The sequence below is a fragment of the Typopeltis vanoorti genome, chromosome 3, assembly GCF_054136105.1.
Source record: "Typopeltis vanoorti isolate ZY-2024b chromosome 3, IOZ_Tvanoo_1.0, whole genome shotgun sequence".
Classification (NCBI taxonomy): domain Eukaryota; kingdom Metazoa; phylum Arthropoda; class Arachnida; order Uropygi; family Thelyphonidae; genus Typopeltis; species Typopeltis vanoorti.
In genome coordinates this window covers 94504391-94531339 of record NC_143551.1, presented here as the reverse complement: position 1 = coordinate 94531339, position 26949 = coordinate 94504391, and the positions used below count along the sequence as shown (strand labels likewise).

General features: G+C 37.6%; 1 protein-coding gene across 1 annotated transcript in view; it reads left to right on the top strand.

Moving 5' to 3' along the window:
• The window catches only part of LOC150108394 (protein cereblon-like), a 293909-nt gene that overhangs the window by 200827 nt on the left and 66133 nt on the right, over positions 1-26949 (top strand). Inside the window, exon 9 of the mRNA XM_090415815.1 lies at positions 5389-5620. Coding sequence (XP_090271941.1) covers positions 5389-5560 — 172 coding nt within the window. The 3' untranslated portion in view covers positions 5561-5620. The remainder of the gene's footprint in view (positions 1-5388; positions 5621-26949) is intronic.

Sequence of the window (26949 nt, the reverse complement as noted above, 5' to 3'; positions counted from 1 at the left end):
ATAAATATAGCATCCTTCTTTGGACATTCCCCATAGATCTTATCTAATTCATCATAAAAGAATTCTTTTACCACATCATTCTTTTCTTCATTTGGAGTATGTACAGATAAAACTGTAGTTGAAAACTCTCCTTTAATTTGTAACCCACACAATAGAGGTGAGTTTGCTTTGAAGTCCATGATAAGATGTTTTATCCTCTTGTTTATAATGAAACCTATTCGAAATATGTGATCTTTCTTTTGGCAGCTATAAAAAAAAAATATGATTTTTCTTTTCCATAATCCCCTCTCCTGTCCATCTCATTTCTTGTATAGCCGTAACAAGTATCCTGTATTTATCCAATTGCTCCAGCAGCATTTTTAAAGCTCTAGATCGGTAAAGAGAAAGTACGTTCCATGACCCAATTTTCAAATCCTTAAGACATTTGCCATTTTGTCGCATTTAGTCCATCCAGCAGTTATTTCTTTAGATTTCATGACAAGTTGTTTTTTTCTAGTCCAACCTCCAACCTGGAGGACCAGGCCTCTGTATTTATGACCCCTGGAGACAATGTGACCCAGATATACCCCCAGGCACTGGGTACTCATTTTAGTCGCCTCGTACGACATGCATGGCCTACAGTTGGGCTTTCTTTTCCCTGGCCACCACACCAGGAAATCTAAACACCAATGGTGGCCTAAAAAACCCAAGAATATGGATGACACACCTAACTTCTTTTAAGTTCTCCAGCAAACTCTCTTATGACTCTAAATTGAGGGTTTGCTAGAGAACTTTAGGATTACAATAATTTCAACTATTATTTCATATATTGTCCATCATCATTATTGTTTTGGTTGTAATTTATCCATCAGTAATCTTGGACCTAACTTTTGTTAATTTATCTGTTAGTAATTTTTTATCTCCAAACAGATAACAGGACTTGAGGTTTGACTTAGTTTTTCCTCAGCGGTCAGGCCAGTAATGTTAACAGTTGACCAAATTAACGTGATATTAGTATACAGTGTGTATTCTAATGTAGCATGTCTTTCTGTATATATACATGTATACTCCAAATTATGAGCTTGATATGAAGGTTATAACATCAAGTAATGATTTTGGTTTATATTATATAAACTTGAAGTATAACTAAGTTTATTTGAAGTTTATTAGAATGAATGTCAATCACCATGTAACTACGAAAAAAAAGTTTTTCCACATTTCAGGTTTTTGATGTTGTTTTGAACTTCAAGTACTGATTCCTCAAGAGGAATGCAGCTAGTACTGCATTCCTCTTGAGAATTTTCTACTATAATTCTGTTATTTCCTATTTCGTTTAACATTCTTTAAATGCATTTACTCCAGACATCTAGAATGCCCTTCAATTTAAACATCACTTTTTTCATCTCTGATTCCTTTTACTCTTTCCTCAGTTTCTAAGCTTTTATTCAATGGCTTCAAGAATATTGTGGCATCTTTATATATTTATTTTTTATGTTTTTACTGAAATCTTCCCATGACTTTCATTCAGTTACTTTTACACATAGTTTTGTTTATGTTTTTCTCTAGATTCTCTAAGAGCATATGCTGACTTACTTGTTAACCTGTGCACATTTTCATGTTGGAACATAGTGTTAGTAATCCTTGTCTGTCCTGAACAGAACTCCAGCAGGTATTCACCATTATTATTAGCTGTGTTCTTTTCTCTATGGCTGATATTCATTTCCTACTCTACTGTTTAGATCTACAACAATGATAATTTTCCATTTTCTTTATGTAGCTGCCTTCTCTAATAACTCAAATTCCACTTCCTTATTAGAACCTTTTGCAGGACTAAGCACAAATTAGTCTTCTTGTCTAGTTCCCCATTTTGGTGTTTATGCACACCACTCTACTTGATGTTGCCTTCCATTCAAGAAGGTTCCTTGTGTTGAATGCTATAGCTCCTTCCTTTTCATGATTATTATTGCTTGAATGTAACATTTTGTATTTGTTATTTAGAAGAATCTTACTTATTTTTATGTTCTTTATTGCACCAACACTAATATTGTCAATTGTCAACACTAATACTGGCAAAAAACTCCATGTTATACCATCATTTTTGTTTTGGTTTAAGACAATAATACAATTTTGTTGGCTAAATCTTGAATTGCTAGCCTGTTGTCATTTGTAGATAGAAATACCTACCAATGGGATGTACCTTGAAAAAGTAAGGGATGGACATTAGCTTAAATGTAGTCAGGGGATCTAGTCATTTCTCTACATTCCTTAATAGGCTCTATATATGCAGTCCCCCCCCCCACAAATAGTAGTTCTACACTTTTTGTACCTTTACGTCGTACCTGTATATGACGATGATCCTTATACTTGCCACTTGGTTTGTTCTTCTGCCATGTTTCGCCAACCTTCCACAGGCTTCTTCTCTCAATTGACTTGCAAGGATCAAAATGTAGTGGTTCAAAAATGGATCAAAAATATTTGAAGTTAATCTTTTGTTCATTTTACTGTACTTCTGTGTGTCCTAGCATGTTATTTAGCTTTCGCACGCATTCGCGAGTGATATATAATGCGTTGCATTTTCAACAGCCAAAATGCATTTGCAAGCTAAATAAAGCTAGGTTTTGCTTTTTGCCTGTGTTCTTGTCCCTCACGTCACGAATAAGTGAGGGGCACCTGTATTTTTCAAAAGAAAATGAAAGAGTTTTCAAACAACAACCAAACTTTTCAGATTGCCTATACAAATATGAAGATAACATTGATTGATTCATTTGGAGTGTAATGTGGTCAAGTTGTCTTCAAAGATAGAAAAATCTGAAATTTATGGTGGATTCCAGAAGTTAGACTTCTGGTCTAGCATGTAAAACAGCATGTGCCCTGAGTGAATAATAATAATCTGTGATGCTTACGGGCTCTTAAGATCTATGATCTACATGGATTGCTTTTTATATGAGAATTTTAGAATAAACTAAGATTTTAGTCTTATGCCTAAATATGTATTCTTGTGTGTGCGCGCGCGCTTTCCCGACTGGTTTTTGTTGGTTTGTGATGATAAACCAGGGTTTCCGGGGGATTGGGGGGAAAACCTTCAAATGAGACTGGCAAATTCACCTTCATCTCAGAAGATAGGATACTTTTTTTTTTTTTTTTTTTTTTGTATCTTAGATTCAAGCCTAGGCATTTCCATCCAAAAAGGACTTCATTCAAACTGACATCCATGGCTGTACCAAAAGTGAATATAGAAAAAAAAAAAAAAAATAGAATATCTAGATAGATAGCTAAACAAAAGTCATGAATAGACTTTAGTAAGAATATTAAATAAATATTAAGAAGGTGTTAAAATTTATTGAAACTATTATAAAAAAAAAAAAAAAGCTTCAAAATTGAGAACAGTACAAAGGGATCAGAGGTGATAAATGTGACACAAAAACTGAAGCTGATATTTTTAATATATGGAGTAATTACTTGGAAAGATTAGTTAATTAGATAGGCATTAACAGTTCAGTGGTAGAAAATATTAAAGAGAAATTCAGTGAGGAGTATATATATCAATACTTAATGTGGAAAGGCATTTGCAGTAATTGATATTAGACCATAAATGCTTAAATGTAGTAGTATGAAGGTAGAGATGTTTTGCAGTGGCTCTCAGAGTAGTGCTAAATTATAAAAATGGAATTTGAAAAATGTGAGAATTAGAAGAATTTTGCTATGTGTTTCCAGTAAGATTTATGCAGGCAGATTTTGAGAAGAGGAAGAAGAAAATTGTGGAAGAGAAATACATTTGTCATTGGTTCAGGTCAGATAGGGTTGATAAGATCAGGTTTTAACTTTAAAAAAATAGTTGAGAAATTATGAGAATATCAGAATCTTTACTTATGTTTTTTAGTTCTGGAATAGGTACATGAATTAAGTGCAAAGAGAAAAGCTGTTTAAAATGCTTCAGTTATGAGAAGTAAACAGGATGTCATAGGTAAACAAAATGTAAGAGATAAGGAGACTTGAAGTTGTAATTCATATAGGAGGTATAGGAGGATGATCTTTTGAAATACAAAAGGTGTATTCTATTTGCACTGTTATTAATCTACATGGATCACATTGTGAAGTAAAGTGGTACATCAAGATCAGGTATATTAAACTATGTCTTTACATTATCTAGAAGTAATGCTTCTAAATATTACTTACAGGGTTCAGGATTCTAACTATTTTGAATAATTGCTGTAACAAGTTTGGTATGAAAATGAGAAAAAAAAAAAAAAGACAAACTATGAAAATAGGCAGGATCATGGCATCAGCTGTTCTCTCCGTGGAGAACATGTAGAACAAATAGAATATTTTATTTAGTTATATTAATATAATTTTTGAAGATGGCATGCTAAATTCCGAAATAGATAATAGAATAATCAGAACTGGTATGGTGGGGACCCATTTGATTTAAATTTATATAGATTAAGAGAAAAAGTAACTAAAACACTAATCTAGTTGTGCACAGTGCATTAATTTTAGCTTAAGGATCTGAAAGTTTTGTTATAAGTAAAGCAGCTGATCACAAACTAGGTAGTACGTATGAAAGTATTGAGAAAAATTATTGGAGTAAACAGATGGCATCAGTCTTAGAATTGCCTTCCATTGAGTCTTTTTAACTCTATCTTCCAGATCACCATCACTGGGCGTCCAACATCCTACCACCATTTTTTCCTGTGTGATCCAACTCATGGACATCATGAAAAGTGGAGGTGGGGAGTTACTTCAGCAAGATAGACGATCCTTGTTAGGTGGCTTATCCTGCAAGGAGCCTCAGTATTGCAGTGCTGGTATATCATTTGGGATAACTAGCATTTCACTTTAAAGCACATTTATTGCTTCGTGATCATGGGTCTCTATGACTCTGGTGAGTATCAAATCACTGGCCAAACTAAAAAAAAAAAATCCTTTCAGCATGACTCATTTATCTTCAAATTTCTCAGTAGCCCTCACAAGGCTACAGATACCATAGATAACATTCTGTTAGCATTAGGTAACAGAAATGTAAAACAAACTGCATCTGACACATGTATAAATATACCAGTTTTCTCATCATCCATGCAACAGGCAAAAAGCCAATAGGGAAAATGTCTCTGTTCTTTATTCAGATGGGTTTAGAAAATTGACAGGATCTCCCAAAATAGTTCAGGTAATATCTTGTTGAAACATGCTAGCAATACTCAGAAAAGTTATTTTCAGTTCTTCAGTGTCTGGATATGTTGTGGAAAGACATATCAAGATGTAACACAATGGCTTGTATTTTATTGATGAATGGATTTTCGTTTGTCATGATTAAAATGTCAAATTTCTTAAAATGTTGGATCACTCTTGTAATGCCATAAACTGGGAAACACTTTTCCAAGCTTGCTATTTTTAGTTATGCATCTCTTTCAGGTATGCCTGGACTATAGCTGAATGTGATAGATGTAAATGCCACATGGGATGGAAATTCACAGCTCAGAACAAGAAGCTACAGCCAGAAAAATTTTGGGGTCTCTGCCGCTCCTCTCTCCGTCCTGGATTTGACAGTACTGGTGATGAAGAGGAATGGAGACCTCATGTTTAATGGGGATTTATCAACAAAGAGGATAACTTGCCTTGCTGGCTTCCTAAATATGCCTTGAAAGTAAGCTCAAGTAATTTATTGTAATTGGCTTGTAAACCTCATTTTATATTTAATTTGTTTAGTTTGTTGTTTAAGTTGTTCTAAAAACAACTTAAATATAGGTGTACAGTGAGCCATAAAGCATTTAATGTAACTGAATATTATGGATGGTTTTCAAATTGCAATGGTTGTGCTTCAGTTTTATGTACTGAGGTATTTTTGTGAAAGAGTAGCATAGGCTATAATTATCCTGGGTATCTTTTTTTTAATTTCTTAATGCCATCCTTAAAATTTTTAATGTTATGGGTATTTATACTTTAATTCTTTAAAGCATAAGTTAATGAAGGCATACTTCATATTGAATGAACTCTTGATTATTTCATTTGTTATTCTTGGAGTATTATGTGTTTGAAAAATATTAAAATTTTGAATAACTTTATTGATTTGTATATAACCAAATCTCTGAAAGTAAAAGCCAAGCCCTCGCCTCAAAGGATATCGGGCTTTAACTGATGTAGAATGCTTCAGGAGGAATCTGGTAAACTTCATGGATTGATCCCTTGACTGTTTTAAACAAAAAAGTTACATACCAGTCATATGTTGTATTTTTAACTTGTAGGGAGATGTGATAATTGTAAGAAAAAATGATAGAACTATGTTAAACATTTATTGCTGTGGTTGAAATACAAAATTTTTAATATCATCTTAAGACTTTCTTAAGTTGGAAGAATCAGTTATTTTATCATAGAAGAAGCTCTTACAATAGTTGCTCAAAGTGTCTACCCTCTACTTGGATGCCAATATCTATGTAATTAAATAATGCTCACTCTTACTTTCTGTTGTTCTGCAGGCATCCGGAATTTTCTTATGTAGTTCATTATCATTACTTTTCCACATGTAAACTAACTTTCACATGACTCCAAACGCAAAAAATTTAAAGGATTAGAGTCAGAAGATTTAGTTACCCGATCAAACAGTTGGGATAGGAATAATCAGATGATCAGAAACTTTTGGAGAAAAAAAATGTGACAGAATTCCTGATGATTCAAATATATGCTACTGTCAGTAAAGGAACAATCTCTAAAAAAGGTCTATCTTGTTTTGCAAGAAATGAAAGTCTGTCTATCCTCCCCCCCTTCACTCAACTCTGAGATGGTAATTGAACACATGATTCAGTTAATTGGTTCCAAAAAAGTGCATAGCATACACTTAGCATCAGTATTTGTTACAAGTATTATTCACTCTCCATCTTGAGTAAGCATTGCTTTATCAATGAATATTGTACCTGCATGCATCAGGATTTACAAGCATTCAGCAACGATGAGTACTCCTCAAGTGGTATGCTAAGATGGATGCAATGAGTGATGCAAGCTATTTTTACAAAATAAATTCAAAAAAAAAAAAAAAAAAAAAATGTTTATTTCTTGACAATACTGATATTTAAGTTTGCGCTATTCGAATTGATGATTTTTTTTGTATAATTGTGTGGTATTTGTTTAGTATTTAGTTAGGATTTTACAATCTCAGTATTGTCTCCACTTGTAGTGATTATATTCAACATGGCAGCCACAAGTTTTGGTAACAGCCCTATTCCCCCCCCCCCCCCCCCCAATTAAAGACTATGTTATTTGCAACCTAATTGAACATTTTGTAGCTTGCTATGTATGCAGTATGTATGCAGCCTGTTGTTTAAGAATGTTGCAAATGCAAGAAAGGAATGTGTATGTGTGCATGAAATGCCGGCAGTGGGAGGTGCCGAGAGACATGAGTGTCCCGTTCTCGGGATTTAACGGCAGTGAAGAAAATGCTTTGGAAACTGGTGATTTGTGGATGCCAGTAGTGTGTTGGAGGATGGGTAGATGGTCAAAGACCTACATATAGATTTACCTTGTGTAGTTTAGCAGACGAAGATGGTTTGTTTGATGGCCATTATTGTGTGTGAATGGCAATTGAAAGAAGAATGTAGAGAGAGAGCTACTGAGAAAGCAGATGGCAGGAATGAAGACCTAGTTGAGGAGGGTGAATGAAGATCTTGGGAGGATAGAAAGGTTGGCTAGTGTGAGAGGAATGAGAGAACAGCATTAGAGAGCAGGAGGAAGAGAGGAAATTACAGAAAGATGAGAGAATGTGGAAGCAAGGTAATAGAGAGAGAGAGAGAGAGAGAGAGATTGCAAATCATAAGTCAGGGATGCCAGTGAGAGAAGGATGAATAAATCTATTCAGAGTGTCATGTATGGATATTCAATAATTAGGGTTTTTTATTCTTGTTGAGAGGCTGATACGCTGGTTAGACATAATAACTAATATTTAAGGAATTGACAGCGTATACTGGAAATATAGATTAAATAAACTTTAATATACACTTTCCGATATTTCGGCGAACGTTATGTTGCCATCTTCTTGGGAACTTACTAAAAAGACACGTGCACACAAGTACTAATACAACAAATGAGACTGAGGCTAGGACGCTAGCGTTTTCCTAAAGTCCTGATGGTGCCCCCTGGCGGGCTATATTGGTAGTTCTTGGCCTTTGGGCTGAAGTTCTTTTGATAAAAGTTTCCCAAATTTGGGGCAGTTTCATGCATCCAAATTTGTTGAGGTTTGGCATGTTCCTAAGGGCCGAGGCTGATTCCATGAATAGTCTTTCATACTTGAACTTGCTGCGGTGTATTACTGTGGCTTTCTTCCATCTTATTCTGTGGCGAGTATCCAGAGCGTGGTCTGCAAGCCCAGAGTGGCTGTACTGGTGAAATCAGATGTAATCCTTGTGTTCTGAGATTCTGATATTTGCTGTCCTGCCTGTTTGGCCAAAGTAGACAACAAAAATATAGTGATCACTATATTTTTGTTTCTTTTCAATTCTTGTAGTGCCTTGTATTCACTACTGGATATGTTGGATTTTGGAGGTTTTGCTTTGCCAACTGCCCAACATTCGCCAACTGCCCAACCACATCGCCAACGATATCAGATTGGATGTAGCCTGTGTTCTCAACAAAGCAAAACCTCCAAAATCCAACATATCCAGTAGTGAATACAAGGCACTACAAGAATTGAAAAGAAACAAAAATATAGTGATCACCAAAGCGGATAAGGGAAACGCCACTGTGGTACTTAATCTTAAAGATTGCACAGGTAAGCTCAAAGCTTTATTATTAGATCGTTCCACTTACCTCCCCATTAATTACAATCCCACCAACTCACAAATTAGAAAACTCCATAGGCTCCTTAAGAAGGTCACTTCTTGGCCTGTGGAGATTACTAACAGACTAAAACCCTATAACTCTAGACCCCCCCGCATATATGGGCTCCCAAAAATACACAAAGAAAATGTGCCATTACGTCCCATAGTGGATGGCATTGATTCCCCCACTTACAAACTAGCCAAGCATTTAGCCAAAGCGCTCTCACACTATACTGGCAATACACCATCACACATAAAAAACTCAGCCCACTTCAAAGCCAGTATAGGAAACCTTACACTCCAACACAATGACATAATGGTCAGTTTTGATGTCTCCTCCCTATTCACGAATGTCCCTCTCAAAGAAACCTTAGAGCTAATCCAAGCTAAATTTCCTCCCGATATCTCAGCCCTATTTCAGTTTACAATGAACTCAGGCTATTTCGTTTGGCAGGAAAAATTCTACAAACAGATAGAGGGGACAGCCATGGGTTCACCACTTTCCCCACCCTTGGCCAACTTCTTCATGGAGATGTTTGAAGAGAAAGCCTTAAACTCAGCCCCACAAAAACCTACCATATGGCTTCGCTATGTTGATGATGTTTTCGCTATTTGGCCACATGGCCCGGATTCACTCCTCTCCTTCCTAACACACTTGAACAACCAACACCCTAGAATCAAATTCACCCTGGAAAAAGAGGAAAACAATAACCTCCCCTTCCTAGACACACTAGTCACCTGCCAACCTGATGGAACCTTGGTTTTCTCAGTTTATAGAAAACCCACCCATACAGGCAGATACATTCACCAACAATCCCCCCCCCCACACACAACAATATGGAGTTATTAAAACATTATTCAACAGGGCAAAAATAATCTGTTCTAATAATCAAGCCCTAACCACTGAACTAAATCACATCCGTGACACTTTCTCAGCCAACGGCTACCCCCTCCAAAAAATCCAAAAAATACTTAACCCAGTTATCCACAACCCACCACCCCCTTCCCTTCACAAAAAAGATTACTCTAAATCCATCACTATTCCCTACATCAGAGGCACCTCAGAAAAAATCAATAAAATCTTAAAAAAACATGACTTGACCACTTGTTACAGACCACATAGAAAACTGGCATCCCTTATCCGCTCCACCAAAGACCAACCACTTCCCCTAGACCTACCTGGTGTATACCAGGTCCCTTGCAGCTGTAAACTGTCCTACTTTGGCCAAACAGGCAGGACAGCAAATATCAGAATCTCAGAACACAAGGATTACATCCGATTTCACCAGTACAGCCACTCTGGGCTTGCAGACCACGCTCTGGATACTCGCCACAGAATAAGATGGAAGAAAGCCACAGTAATACACCGCAGCAAGTTCAAGTATGAAAGACTATTCATGGAATCAGCCTCGGCCCTTAGGAACATGCCAAACCTCAACAAATTTGGATGCATGAGACTGCCCCAAATTTGGGAAACATTTATCAGAAGAACTTCAGCCCAAAGGCCAAGAACTACTAATATAGCCAGGGGGGTACCATCAGGACTTTAGGAAAATGTTAACTTCCTAGCTTCTGTTCTCATTTGCTGTTATGTAGTATTTGTGTGCACTTGTCTTTGTAATAAGTTCCCAAGAAGATGGCAACTGACGTTTGCCGAAATATTGGAAAGTATATATTAAAGTTTATTTAATTTATATTTCTAATGTACGCTGTCAATTCCTTAAATATTAGTTATTATATCAATAATTAGGGGTGTGCAGAGGAAAGTGCCGGAGGATCACTTGCCTGGTGGAATGATAGTGAGTGTAGCAATGGCAGTGAAGATGGGGTGAAAGTGAAGATGATAGTAATGGTTAGGATGAATGACCTGAGAAGTAACGTGAATCATGTAGCAAGAGATTTGAGGTTGATGTTAGACAAGTTCAGCAGAAATGTGTTCAAGGAAATATGAGCATATTGTCCAGGTATGATAATGCAGAGTAGAGGAGAAGATCAGTGATGGTGAATGAGATAATAGCGAGAATGTGCAAGAAAAAGGGTAGAATATGTGGATGTGTGTAATATGTTTGAGGATAGATGGGAGCTGTATGCAAGAGACGGATTGCATTTGAATGCAGAAGGGCACAGGCATTTGGATACTGTTGTTTTCTGGGCAAGTTAGTATGTCGGGACAGAGAAATTTGAATTGCATAGGTGGAATGTTGCATGGATGGCCTCATGTGGGGATAATGGCTTGAGAAATAGGGGGATGTACAATATATTACAGAGCCAGGTGGAGTATGGGGGGTAATAATGGCTATAAGAAGGCTCGTAGTACACTGGTTTTTCTGTATACAAATGATAGGAGCATTAGGAATAAAGGGAATGAGTTTGTGGCATTGATTGACCCAGTCTCTCCAAAGGTTGTTGGTTATTGAAACTTGGTTAATTGAGGAGGATATTCTAACAGGAATAGAAATCGAAGGTATAGCATATTTTGGCAGGATAGGGAAGGTAAATGTGGTGATGGTGTAGTGTTACTCATGATAGATGAATTGTGTGCTCTCAGGAGGCAGAATCTCAATGGAAATAACACTAATGGCTTTGAGAGCATATGTTGTGAGATGAATGTTTATAGGACAAGATATTTAGTGGGATGTTGCTACAGACCAGAGAATATATAGATGGTGATGAGTAGGAAATGTTTAGGCAAATTAGTTTGGCAAGTTCAAATTATGTTGGAGGTTTAATGGATTTTTTACAACACTCAAAAAGAATTAAAATAGAATTTAATACTTCCTATATTTCGTCCTAGTCACTAGGACATCTACGGGGATTACAAAAACAATTAATGTAACATGCACACAAAAACTTACAATACTAAGCCCAACCACGTGGGTGACACTAAAGTCCTATCTAGGTGGAGCGCCCTCTAAGGGCGGTAGTAGGTGGCCTGGAATGTAAGGTGGGACCTCTGGTGATGAGTGTTTCCCAAATCTTCGGAAGCTTAATGCAACCGTATTTATTTAGATTTGGTTGGTTTCTGAGAGCTGCTGCTGCTTCTAAGAAAAGTCTCTCTTTCTTGAATTTGTTGTGGTGGAGCATGGTGGTTTTCTTCCATGATACTCTGTGGGTGGTGTCCAAAACATGGTCAGCCAAGCCTGAATGGCCATAGTTGTGTTTAACGATGTACGACTTGTGTTCCTCCAGGCGGATGGATGCTGATCTGCCTGTCTGTCCAAAGTATGCAAGCTTACAGGAACAGGGTACTTTGTAAACTCCAGGCAGAGAGAGAGGAGGGAGCTGATCTTTCGTAGATCTTTAGTCAAAACTACGACTATCTAGACAACTAAATAGGCTGGCCTTTTTAAAAAGATGTCGGGATACAAGAGTGATACTGAACTGCGTTAAAATGAAGATCAATTTCCATTCCAAAAAAGCACTCCGTATATATAAACGTGCCAGCCTGGCATTACTACGCGAGTAAATCGCCTCTACTCATGCCGCCCTCGCAGTGATGAACGCCTCGCCATTGGCTCCTTACTTTCAGAGCTCTCTACTGTTCTTAACCCTGAACTTTTGTCGATTCTCTCTGACATTTTGGAAACTTCCGCACAGAGAGAATTTCAAAAAATAAAAAACAAACACGTCAAGAAATACAGCAACCTGGTTAAAGACAAACCACAACCACAAATTCAACGGCTCCAGACAGTAATAAACCTCTCTTCCAAAAGGCTCAACGATGATGCCGTCAGCGCCTTTTGCCTCGGCCGTAATTTTGCCGTCGCCCCGAAAGAAGTGCCGGTGCTCGATGTAATGGTTAACGTCAAATGGGGGATCGGTCGCTTACCGTCGGAGGTAGCCAACAACATCAGACTCGACGTAGCCAACATCCTCGCTCACTCTTCACCTCCAAAAAGTAATTTATCATATGCCCAACGCATGGCTCTCCTGAAACTACGCAAAGAAAAAAGTATCGTCATCACCAGAGCGGATAAGGGTAATGCCACAGTCGTTCTTAATACCAGCGAATACAATCGTAAAATGAACATTATACTCCGCGATCGCGCTACCTACATCCCACTAGAACACGACCCCACAAAAACACAAGTTAAGAAATTAAAAATCTTACTTAAAAAAGTAACCTCCTGGACCCCTGACGTCACAAAAAAACTTAAACCTTTCCGCTCCCCCCCCCCAAATATACGGTTTACCAAAAATCCACAAACCCAATTCCCCACTCAGACCTATAGTAGATGCCACCGATGCACCTTGTTACAGACTGTCTAAACAGCTGGCCAACTCTCTGTCCCCCCTCACTGGAAATTCCGCTTCCTATATAAAAAACTCGACCCACTTTAAAGCCCTCACAGAAAATTTAACCTTGAATAATACAGACATATTAGTATGCTTTGATATCTCCTCTTTGTTTACCAATATTCCCTTAACTGACACTTTAGAAAACGTTTTTCCCTCTGACATCTTAGATCTCTTTTCCTTTGCCATCAACTCTGGGTATTTCTCTTGGAAGAACAAAATCTACAAACAGATAGAGGGAACTGCCATGGGTTCCCCCCCTCTCACCCCCTCTTGCCAATTTCTATATGGAAGATTTTGAAAAACGAGCCATAGACTCAGCCCCACTCAAACCTTCTATCTGGCTAAGATATGTAGATGATGTGTTCTCTATTTGGCCTCATGGCCCAGGCACGTTAGACTCCTTCCTCAGTCATCTCAATAGCCTGCATCCAAGAATCCAGTTTACTATGGAAAAGGAAAAAAAAATTGTTTACCCTTCCTAGACACCTTAGTCACACGCCTGCCTAATGATACACTTGCCTTCACTGTATACAGAAAACCCACACACACAGGCAGATACATTCACAAACTCTCCCACCACCACCCCTCGCAACAATATGGCATCATTAAAACTCTTACCAAGAGAGCCCACAATCTTTGTTCCAGTGGAACTGCCCTCACTACTGAGCTTAACCATATACACAGAACTTTCCTCTCCAATGGCTACAGCGAACACAGTATCAAAAAAATAATCAATTCCTCCCCCATTCCCCGTCCCTCTCGTCAACAAGATTTTAAAAATGCCATCACCATACCCTACATCCGTGGTACTTCGGAAAAAATAGCCAAGATACTAAAAAAGTATAACCTACACACAGCATATAAGCCCTACCGCAAACTTGCTACCCTTATCCGTTCTACGAAAGATCAGCTCCCTCCTCTCTCTCTGCCTGGAGTTTACAAAGTACCCTGTTCCTGTAAGCTTGCATACTTTGGACAGACAGGCAGATCAGCATCCATCCGCCTGGAGGAACACAAGTCGTACATCTGGCCATTCAGGCTTGGCTGACCATGTTTTGGACACACCACCCACAGAGTATCATGGAAGAAAACCACCATGCTCCACCACAGCAAATTCAAGAAAGAGAGACTTTTCTTAGAAGCAGCAGCAGCTCTCAGAAACCAACCAAATCTAAATAAATACGGTTGCATTAAGCTTCCGAAGATTTGGGAAACACTCATCACCAGTGGTCCCACCTTACATTCCAGGCCACCTACTACCGCCCTTAGAGGGCGCTCCACCTAGATAGGACTTTAGTGTCACCCACGTGGTTGGGCTTAGTATTGTAAGTTTTTGTGTGCATGTTACATTAATTGTTTTTGTAATCCCCGTAGATGTCCTAGTGACTAGGACGAAATATAGGAAGTATTAAATTCTATTTTAATTCTTTTTGAGTGTTGTAAAAAATCCATTAAACCTCCAACATAATGTCCTCACAGCACTTAAGCCTCTACACAAGAATGGCAAGTTCAAAGTGAGCAGTCATTATGGGGGACCAACTAATGTGATATAAACTGCGCAGAGGAGACAGCATGCAGTAATAAAGGAACTGAATTTTTGGATTTCTTGAGGGACAACTGCCTTATCAGCATGTAGTGGTGGGAACATGAGGATCGAGAGTTCTGGAGTTGGTCATAGCATCAGAGGATCTGATGGTGACCGAGTTGGTATACTTCTCCCCATTGGTGAGAGTGACCATGCAGTCTAGACTTGGAGGATGAATAGGCATGGGGGAGGTATCAAAACAGAAGGAAGTTACGACTCAGAAACCAGGTTGCAGCAGTGTAATGGAAAGAATTTAAAGGAAGAGGGGTCGTTAGTGCATGGAGATACTAAAGAAAAAACTGTTAGCAGCAATGACAGATCGTGTACCTGGAGTGAAGAAGATAAAGCAATTTGCAGTCAAATGGATGACAAAAGGAATAAAAGGGGAATTGCAGAAGAAAAAGAGATTATGGAAGGCACAGAGAGAGAGAGAGAGATGGAGAGCAAATTCATGAGGAATATAAGGCTCAGGCTAGGAAAGTGACTAGTATTGTAAGGAGAGGAAAATTAGAACATAAGAGGAAATTGGTACTGCAATCCAAGGAGCATCCCAAGGAGTTTTTTTCTCTATGTGGCGAGTAGGAGGAAAATGCTAATGGACAGATTCCCATATCTTGCAGGACAGAGATGGGAATCAAGTGACCAAAGCAGATGACATAGTTGAGCTATTTAATGATCACTTTATTAGAATGTTCCATCCTGGTACTACAGGCTTTCTTAGAAGGATAATGAGTGGTGAAGTGTTAGAAGTGAATGAAAAGGATGTATTCTGAATACCGAGTACACTAAATATCAATAAGGCAGGGGGACTAGATGGACTTTCACCATGTGTTTTAAGGGAATGTGCTATGGAATTGACTGCTGTTAACTTGGCTGTTGAATGAAAGTCCCATAATGGGGGCAGGTTCCTAGAGAATGGAAGGCAGGTAAGATAGTACCATTGCATAAGGGTGGTGGTAGAATGGATGTATCAAACTATAGGCCTGTTTGTAATTCTTCTGTAGTTGTTAAATTTTTGGAGAAATTGATAAGAACTTGTATAAAGAATTGGGGAATGAGGGTAATATTATTTATGCAGGCCAACATGGATTTATTAAAGGGTGCTCATGTTTTAGTAATCTGGTTACCTTTTACAATAGAGTAACAAGAGCAGTGGATGAAGGTAAGATGTGCACTGTTTTTTTTTTTTTTTTTTTTTTTTTTTTTTTTTTTTTTTATGTTTTCAAGGCATTTTACAAGGTGTCACATGTTGATTTTTAAGTTGCATCGTATGGGTTTGGATATCAGGTTAGTGACTTGGATTGGTGATTGGCTCTCTGATATCAGAGAGTTGTATATGGGTTTAGCATGGTTACAAGTGGAGTTCCATAGGGTTCAGTCCTGGCACCATTGCTGTACAGTCTTTGTCAGTGATGTTGTCACAGAACTACAGGGAGATATTCAATTGTTCGCAGATGATGTGAAGCTTGGGAGAGTTATTAGTAATAGTGCTGATGTTTTGGCTCTTCAAGAGGATTTGAATAAGCTGTAAGGATGGGTAAAGGCTTGGTCAGTTTAATGCAACTAAATGTAAGGTTTTAAAATTTGGGATCCATAGAAATGGATGCTTCATACTCATTTGGAGTTATTATACTGGAGGAAGTAGGGGATTCTGGGGATGATTGTGGATAGAGATTTGAAGTTCCAGGGACATTTTGCTAAAGTTGTGAAGACATTTGAGAATTGCAGCAATGTTGAGGAGAACACTGACCATGAGAGATAAAAGTGTGTTAGTCCTATTTTATAAAGCTTTGATTAGACCACATCTGGATTTCTGTGCTCAGATCTGGTCACAGAGATTTGAAGGAAGTAACCTTAGAGCGAGAGAGAGAGAGAGAGAAAGAATCCAGAAACGTATAACAAAATGTCAGGACTGTACAATGTTGATTATGAGGATAGACTGAGGGCATGAGGACTGCACAGTTTGGTGAATAGAAAGCAAATGGTGGGGATATGATTGAGACCTGTAAGCTGTTGAAGGGTTATTGTATTAACACCGAGGAGATTTTTCTTATGGTGGAACAAGGGAAAGGAACAAGGACAAGAGGCCATCCCAGGAAGTTGGAAAAGAAGGTGGTGAGTAAAAGGGTAAGAGGTAAGTTTTTTTGCATGGAGAGTGGTAGGAGCATGGAATACATTGTGTGAGATGGTGGTGAACATTGCAGCCTGTGAATGATTCTAAGAAGTAGTACGATAAACTTTGTTTTCACTAGTGTTGACCTCCTGCGATGAGTCCTGTGACTATATGCAGGTCAGGAAAATAATAATAATGTAAATTCTCTTTACTTGGTACACTCAACAATCATTTTAGAATATCCAAGGAATGTGGATATCGGCATATTCCTTGTTTGCAAACTTTGACGTCATAATTTCAGTGAAAGCATATAGTAAAATGCACTCGACCCCAGCTACACACACACACACATGCACATGGGAATGCTGTTTACATTCCATCAGGTAACACATTATATCTATTCACATAGTTTTACTATTTAGAGAAACTTGTGACATTATGATTATGAATTATACACATGTTTACACAAGAATATTTTAATATTTGCCAAATATTTTAGTCTGAATTTTAATTCCTAGATTAGTCTAATGTTATTTATAAATTAAGATTATTATATTAAATTGTGAATTAATACCTATAATTTAATCATCACTCCGATGAAATTTTTCCTCTCTTTAATGCTTAGCAATGTAACATCACGCGGCTTGTTCTACTTTTGAATGATCAATTGTTGGTATTCCACCTTGTTAAAAACTGTTCCTATGTAGCCACTGAAGATAGTCTGTTATTTTCAGACTGAAATATTTGGCAAATATTAAAATATTCTTGTGTAAACGTGTGTATAATTCATAATTCACATAAGTGTTTCAAGAACATTTGCAAGAATTAAAATTCATAACTAACTCACAATGTGTACACATTCAGATAATGCTATGGTTTCCAGCAGCTGAATTTTGAAATGTCTATATTCCCATGTCCTTGGGAATCAGATCCATGTTGATATAAACTTCTTTTTTTTCTTAAAAACTGTTCACGAAATCAATCTTGAAGCTTGGTAAATTCTTCTTCTTCCAATACACTGTATATAATAATGTAAATAAAAATATACAGCTAAAATTTCCCTTAAAGACAATGTGTAGAACCATTTTTTGGATATATTTCTGAGAAATATGCATTACATGCAGAATCATAATTTGAAGCACTAGAACAATAAGATTTTTAGTTGGAATTGTTTGTTTTACAGTTGATCAACTTAAATCTAAAAAAAAGAGTGTAGATGATTTTTTAGCAATGCACTATTATTGTTATATTGATGTCATTTATATTAAAGTTCATATGGAGTTTTAATTCATATGCAGATTGTATGAAGCACTGAGTCTTGAATTTCCAATAAAAATTAGGTTTTTTTTTTGCTATTTCAGTTATATTCTGATTTATTTAAATTGATAAATTTATCAATTTAACCCCGAGCCCAGATAAAATAAGGAGGATTGATATGGTGCTATAACTCCCTGTAAAAGACATGGGCATTGTATCAGCATACAAAATAAATAAACTGCCTTCTAAGCAAAAAAATCTAGTCCCAATGCCGTTGCTAACCACACTGTTAGACAATTTCCATTGGTGACCCCTTGTTCTCTCTTCCTACTATGTACTGAAAAAAAGTCTTTGGTATCAATCCTATTAAACCTATTCAATAATATGCATGCCTCTTTCCTGTTTCACCTATTTTTCACCTATCAGCTGGTTTTTTTTTCAGCCTATAGACCTTTGATCTATTCTCATAGGGAACATTCATAGACCTGCCACAATCTTTGTCACTCTCTTCTGGATCCTCTCTGCCACATTTTCATCCCCACAAAACCCAGGTTACCAGACCTGTATGCAGTAGTCCAGATGTGGCCTTATTAAAGCCTCATATAGGGAAACAGCAACCTCTCTATTCCTGCTCAGTTGTGTATTCTTCAACCATGTAATCCAATGTGTTATTTTGGTTACCTTTGCAGTATGCCTTCTAAAACTTCAACTCCCTGTTCACAATTACACTCAAGTTCTGGCTTCATCAGTTTCCTGCAGTTGAGTTCTATACTGTACACAGTATATGAAGATATTACACAGCTTGTGATCTGTCCAAAGTGCATCACCTTACACTTGGCCACATTAAGTGGGCAGTCACTTACTTTTTCCTTTACTGCCTGTCTATTTAAGTCATCCTGCAGGATTTCCACATTACCTTTATGTACTCTCGCTCTTCCCAGTTTTTGCATCAACAGCAAACAATTGAATATTTCTCATCAAATCATTTCTTATATCATTGATATATAAATTAAACAACAGAGGCTTGAGTATTGAGAACTGTTGTACACTAGTAGTCTGCCTTTTCTTGGACTCACCTTCTCCACTCTTTGATATCTGTCCATCGGCCACCCTCTAATCCAAATCACTAGATTCATATCCATTCCTGTTTGCTCCAGTCCTCTCAAATGGCTTTGCAAATTCCATCAGTATCACTAAGTAGACATCTCTTATCCAACTCTAATGTCACTGTGTTATAAAAACTGCACAGTTTACTAAAGCTAGATCTACCCTTCACAAAATCATATTCCTTTCCATCCAGTCCTGAATTCTGTCTTTTATCAATTTCTCGACCACTTTTGTTAGACTATTTTCTCCTCTTTCCACTCCATTGGCATCTTTCCTGTATTGAGGCTTAAATCAGTTCCTCGGACAGCTTGGTCAGAGGAGCTGATAATTCCCTTGCACATTCTTGTAATACCCAGGCTTATATACTATCTAATCCCATGGCTGTGTTTGCGTTGAGATTCTGCAATATAAGTACCTATATTCTCCCATCAGTGAGTGTCACATATATCATTGCAAAATCAGCACCTAGATGGGGTACAGTCGTGCAAAATGATCACACAGTAATTCAGATGTTCTGTTGGCTCCCCATTATCAGCACATTTTAAAGTGATCCTTCCATAGTCATTTCCCTTTTTTACTTGCCACATAGTGGAAGAACTCTTGAGGATTTCTTTGGGCTTCATCAGCCAACTTTCTTTCATAATTAGCTTTGGCTTTATTGTACAATGAAACCTGTGGAGAATTCATGACTAAACAAATACACGTAATAACCACAGTAATATGTTTTAATAAGTAAATATTTCATCCTAAGTATCATAGGACATATTGCACAGCTTGTGATCTTTTTCCAAAGTGCATCACCTTATACTTTTACTTGCCACATAGTGAAAGAACTCTTGAGGATTTCTTTGGGCCTCATCAGCCAGCTTTCTTTCATAATTAGCTTTGGCTTTATTGTACAATGAAACGTGGAGAATTCATGACTAAACAAATACACGTAATAACCATAGGATGAAATATTTACTTATTAAAACTTATTACTAAGTATCATAGGATATCGTCAGTACAGTTAATTCAAACAATACTAGGAATAATAACATACAGTTAGGGTGCATGATGACAATGGAATCCCAATATGCATGCAGCACCTTGTTATAGAATTAAATTAAAATATATCTGGAGGGGGAAAAATAGATTACATTAAAATAAGATAACATATATAAAACTTATTTTACACAATTTTGTATGACAATTTCTCATACTTTAGGAATAGCAAGAACATCATTACGGTTTATATTTGGTCTGTGAAGTAGGGCTTCAGCACTTTCTTTATATAAACGTTCATGTTTATATAAAGATCTATGTAGAAATTTGGTCTTTTCACATTGGATCCTATGGTTTGGGTTTTCAACTCTGTGTTGTGCGAGGCCAGATTTCTGTGGTTTGATAAGATGGATATGGCCTTGATGTTCCGAAATGCATTTATGAACAGATCTACCTGTCTGTCCATGGTAAGACAATTTACAGGAGCATGGAACCTCGTACATGCCAGGTAGTATCGGAGGTGATGGCTTGTCTTTAGGAAAAGGTAACAAGTTATAGATCTGGTTGATTGGTTTGTAGGTAGTATCAAGTTTGTATTTCTTCATAATTTTTGAAAGACGTTTGGAGATGCCTTTGACATAAGTTATAGGAATCCTACAGGCTTGTTCTTGTCTTGGTTGATGTGTGGGGAAGTGACTGATGATTTTTTTGATTGTTTTAAGATTGTATACATTTAGTATGGCTGTATTTTGATTATTTCCAATTCTTGGTTTAGAGAGATTCTTCAGAGGAGCAGAATCTCTGCACTCTGGTTACTAATGATTTAATGATGCCAAATTTTCACATGTAAACCCAAACCAAAAATTTGGCTATGATATGCTGATGATGCCTTTGCTGTCTGGGGTCATTCCGTAGTACAAGAACTACACCAGTTTCTAGATGAAATAAAACTCCTTCATCCTTGCATCAAATACATGCTAGAAAAAGAATCTCCACAGGGTATCTCCTTTCTGGATTTACACATTTAAAGAAAAAGAAGATGGTTCCATCTCCACTTCTGTCTATCGCAAGCCAACATTTTCAGATCGCTACATTCACAATTCTTCTGCTCATCATCCATCTCAAAAATTTGGCATCATTAAATCATTAGTAACCAGAGCGCATAGATTCTGCTTCTCTGAAGAATCTCTCTAAACCAAGAATTGGAAATAATCAAAAATACAGCCATTCTAAATGGGTACAATCGTAAAACAACTCAAAAAATCGTCAGTCACTTCCCCCACGCATCAACCTAGACAAGAACAAGCCCATAGGATTCCCATACCTTATGCCAAAGGCATCTCCGAACTTCTTTCAAAAATTATGAAGAAATGCAAACTTGCTGTTACCTACAAACCAATCAACCAGATCTATAACTTGTTACCTTCTCCTAAAGACAAACTCTCACCTCTGATGCTACCTGGCATGTACGAGGTTCCATGCTCCTGTAAATTGTCTTACTATGGACAGACAGGTTGATCTGTTCATAAACGCATTTCAGAACATCAACACCATATGTCTCATCAAACTACAGAAATCTGGTCTCGCACAACACGGAGTTGAAAACCCAAACCATAGGATCCATTGGGAAAAGACCAAACTTCTATATAGATCTTTATATAAACATGAACATTTATATAAAGAAAGTGCCGAAGCCCTACTTCACACACCAAATATAAACCGTAATGATGTTCTTGATATTCCTAAAGTATGGGAAATTGTCATACAAAATTGTGTAAAATAAGTTTTATATATATATATATGTATATGTTATCTTATTTTAATGTAATCTATTTTTTTTTTCTCTAGATATATTTTAATTTAATTCTATAACACACTACTGCATGCATATTGGAATTCCATTGTAATCATGCACCCTAACTGTATGTTATTCCTAGTATTGTTTTGAATTAACTTTACTGACGATGTCCTAAGATACTTAGGATGAAATATTTAATTATTGAAATTTATAACAGGCTTCTGCAATTCATGTATACCAATGCTAGGAATATTAGGAACAAGAAGGAAGAATTTTTGGCCTTGGTTGGCACTTCCAGACCACAGGTTATTGGCATTAGTGAAACATGGCTGACAGAAAATGATATAGCTAGTGGGATTGAATGTGAGGGGTATAGTGTGTTCAGGAGTGCCAGGGAGAATAAATGGGGAGACGAGTGTTATTGATGATAGCTGATGAGCTGCAGCCAAAGAGAATAGAAGTTGAACTGCATGATAGAGAAAAGAGCACATTTTAGGCTATTTGGTGTGAGATTGAGGCTAGCAGAACAAAATGTACAATTGAGTGCTGCTATAGACCAGGTGATGGAATAGATGGTGGAGATAGTATGCATAAGCAAATAGAAGGAATGAGTGGAAGGAGGGTAATTATTAGGGAGATTTCAACTATGGTAACATTGATTGGAAGGAGGAGAGGACACATGGGAGGAAAGAATTGGATTTTATGCGGTTATTAAGGGATAACTATCTGCAACAGCATGTAATGGAAAATACTAGGGTTCAGAGAGTGCTTGACCTAGTAATTGCATCTGAGAATTTGGCTGTAACGAATATGACCACGTTGCCACCAATTGGTGAGAGTGATCATAGGGTATTGACTTGGGAGGTGGCTAAAGGTGTGGAATCTACAATTAAGACAGGGTACATGTGGAATTATCGGGCTGGTAAGTATGACAAGCTTAGGAATTTGATTGGTCAAGTGCCATGGCATGTAAAACTTCAAGGGTTGGATGTTGATAGTGCATGGGAGGCGGTTAAGAAGTGTTTGGAGGAAGCAATGGCTGACTGTATACCTAGAGTCCGAATAATAAATCAAGTAGGGATTAAATGGATGAATAACACCACTAAACTTGAGCTGCAAAAAAAGAAACAACTGTGGAGGAAATATAAGGAGAAAGGTGACGTGCAGGCACATGAACGGTATAAAGCCCAGGCCAGAAGGGTAACAAGTGTGGTAAGAAAAGCAAAAGCGGATTATGAAAGAACATTAGCCATGCAGGCTAATGAGAATCCCAAACAGTTTTTCGATATGTTGCAAGTAAAAGAAAAAATGTATATGGCAGATTGATTTTAAAGAATGCCGATAGTAGGGAGGTAACCGAATCAATTGATATAGTAGAATTACTGAGTGAGCACTTTGCAAATGTATATCATCTAGGTGGTGACATTGCAGAAAGCTAAGAACCAACAGCTTATACAGGAATTGTGGCGAATGAAGGGGAGGTGAATAGCCTATTACAAAACCTCAATGTCAATTCATCTGCAGGATTGGATGGTATACCAGCTCGTGTCGTACGAGAAGTGGCTAAATAATTGTCAGTGCCTTTGACCATTTTGTTTAATTTGAGTCTCGGGTCTGGGTTAATCCCAAGAGGGTGGAAAGAGGGGAAAATAGTTCCACTGCATAAAGGAGGTTCCAAGACTGCTGTTGAAAATTACCGGCTGATCAGCATATCAGGAATTGTTGTCAATATTTTTGGAGAAAATAGTCAAGAAGAAAATACAAGATTGGATAGATGAAAATGGGATACTATATAGGGGGAACAGCATGGTTTTGTGAAGAGTAGATCATGCCTCAGTAACTTGCTCACATTCTATAACGCAGTGACGGCTGAACTGGATAAGGGTAACGGGTTTACAGTGATTCTACTGGACCTTGCTAAAGCCTTTGATAGGATACCACATGGAATTCTAATCAGTAAACTGCAGCATATGAGAATGGATATAGGGTTGGTGAGATGGATAGGAGGGTGGTTGATGGAGAGATATCAGAGAGTGGTTTATTCAGGAGTAAAATCCAAAAGATGGCCTGTGACTAGTAGCGTGCCGCAGGGTTCTGTTCTTGGACCATTACTGTTTAATTTATTCATTAACGATATAGGAAAGGAACTGAGATGAAGTGTGCATTTGTTTGCAGATGATGCAAAGTTGGGTATGGCAATAGTGAATGCTCAGAAAGTCAAAATTTTGCAGGATGATTTGGATAGTTTGGAGGACTGGGCTAAGGATAATGGATGTCAATTTAATGTGGAAAAATGTAAAGTTTTGCATTTTGGGGTGAAAAGATTAGCAGCAGTATATCACATTGGTGGAACTGTACTCCAGGAGATTGATGAGGTCAGTGACACATCGCAAAAGTAGCAAAATCAGCTCATGTAATCTAATCATATAATCATCTGATCTAATCATCTAATTGCTGAAAAACACTTTAATGAACAGAGACAAACAGGTTATTGTTCCTCTGTATTGAGCCTTGATAAGACCCCATCCAGACTGCTGTGCCCAGATATGGCACCAGGGTTTCTTTTTCTTGATGAGGAAAGAGGTGGAGAGGATCCAGAGATGAGTGACCAAGATGATAGCAGGACTATGGAATGAACCTTATGAGAACAGGTTGAAGATTTGTGGGCTGCAGAAATTGGTTGATAGGCAGAAAAGGGGTGATATGATTGAGACATTCAAATTAATGAAGGGTTTCTATAAGATTAATTCAGAAGATATTTTGGAGAATAGGACTGGTAGTGGGAGGACTATGGGCCATCCATGGAAGCTTTGTAAGAATGTGGTTAGCAAGGGTGTTAGAGCTAGGTTTTTTACTTGGAGAGTGGTGAATGAGTGGAATAAGCTGCCATAGTTTGTTGTGGGTGCCATGACTGTAAATAAGTTCAAGGTGAACTATGATAGATACTGTGTGAATGTTGAATAGTTGTTCTTGACATGATGTTGGGCCTCCCTCGATGAGTCTAAGGACTCCTTGGAGTTGCCCGTAATAATAATTATTGTGGTTATTACATGTGTTTGTTTAGTAATAGCTTTGGCTTTCCTTGCCATACAAAGGCACCTTGTTGCTGTACTTTGTACTGCTCATTGGTATGCTGATATCTCTTCCTTTATATTTTCTCCCCAACTTTTCTTTCTCTGCAACTTCTGTTTGATGATGCTACTTATTCATATATATTATAACTCCTGTCAGATTTATCTTTCTGACTCTGGGTATACAGTCTGATATTGTTTTCTTCACCCATTCCTTGATCTCCCCCAATGTACCACCAACATCTTAACCCTCCATATTCTTATATCATGACACGTGAAAGCTGACTCTTCATCTTGTCATAATTACCTGCTTTGTAATTCCATATATATCCCTTCTTAACTGAAAATTCTGCATGTCTGGCAGTTTCCCTGGTCAAGGCTACATGATCACTTTACCAAGTGGAAGCAGCATAGCTAAATTGGTTACTGTTAATTTCTCTGATGCTATAACCAGATCCAGCACTCTCGAACCTTGTATCTATTCCCCTCATTCCATGCTGCCTCAGGTAATTATCTCTTATCAACTGTGTAAGTACCATTTTTTTTTTCACTCTCTCCCTCTGACTATTCCTCCTCCCAGTCTATGTCCCCATAGTTGAAATCCCCCCATAATAATTACTCTACCTGCACTCATCCTGCTAATTTATGAATGCACATCATCTGCATTCTCCTTTATACTCCCTGGATTATAGCAGCAACCAGTTATATATTTCGTTCTGTTGGCCTCTATCTTACACTAATAGCCTCAAATGAACTGCCCTTTGTCCCTGTTCTTGTGCTATATTTATACTCTTTTTGGCTTCAATTCTTCTGCAGTTATTTGCAAATCCCATTTTCTCCATTCTGCTCTATTTGTCCTCTCTGAAGATACTGTATCCTTTGTGCTTTATTTCTATGACTGTGTCATTCACAATCAACCAAGTCACACTGATGCCTGTAAGTTTTGACCGAGAAGAGCTAACCAATGCCAATAACTCCTGACCTGTATTCAGAATACTTCTAGCATTAATCTACATAAACTGCAATAACCCTTCAGCCTACAACCTCCCTTACTCCTTGTGTTGCTTAGCCCACTAAATCTTGGAAACTACATTCAGCATCATGTGATCACTCTCCCACTTGCTAACTTCTGTTGCCTATATCCATACTCATCGGCATCTGCCCTAAATGTTCTAGTTTCCCTTACTTTCTACTTTTGAAGTCACACAGAACACTTGCTCAAGATTTATGATTTTTGATATAAATCCTTCCTTCCTTCCATTGAACTCACTTCACACTGTTCCTCCTGTACAATCTGCACACACACACACTGACTCATTTCATTTGCAATCATAGCTTCCATCTCAGCTTGCCTCTATTATACCATGGCAACAGATTTACAGCATTTACTGTCTTACTCTCCTTCTTTACATGTAATAGCAACTCTGGAATAGTACAAAATTCTGCCACCAGGGAAAATTTAGCACTATAAGCACGTGGTTTGGGATTAATTAACCAGTAATGGCTAGAAAAGAAACAACTCAATTTTCTGTCCGTATAATTTACAGATGTGGTTCAATGTGTGTTCCTTTCAGATGTTCTAAGATGTGGTTCAATATGTTTTCCTTTAGATGTTCTAAGAACTGCATTCTGTGAATGACATTTTCTACTATAGCAACAGATGCATTGATTTGCCTTACATGCTATGTTATCGTGTCTTTCAAGGTTTCTAAATCAGGAAATCAGGAACATGTCCTTCATACACCATGCATTTCAGATGGCCCTACAACCAAAAGTCACATGGTTGAGATCAGGTCAGTGAAGTGGCCATGCTGTGGGAAATGCACAACTAATCACTGTGATCTGTAAAGTGTTTTTGTAACATTTGTTGTACTGGTAGTCCAACGTGAGGTGGTGCTTCATCCTGTGTGAATATGGCAGTCAAGACATCTTCACTGCTGCAGTTGCAGAACAAA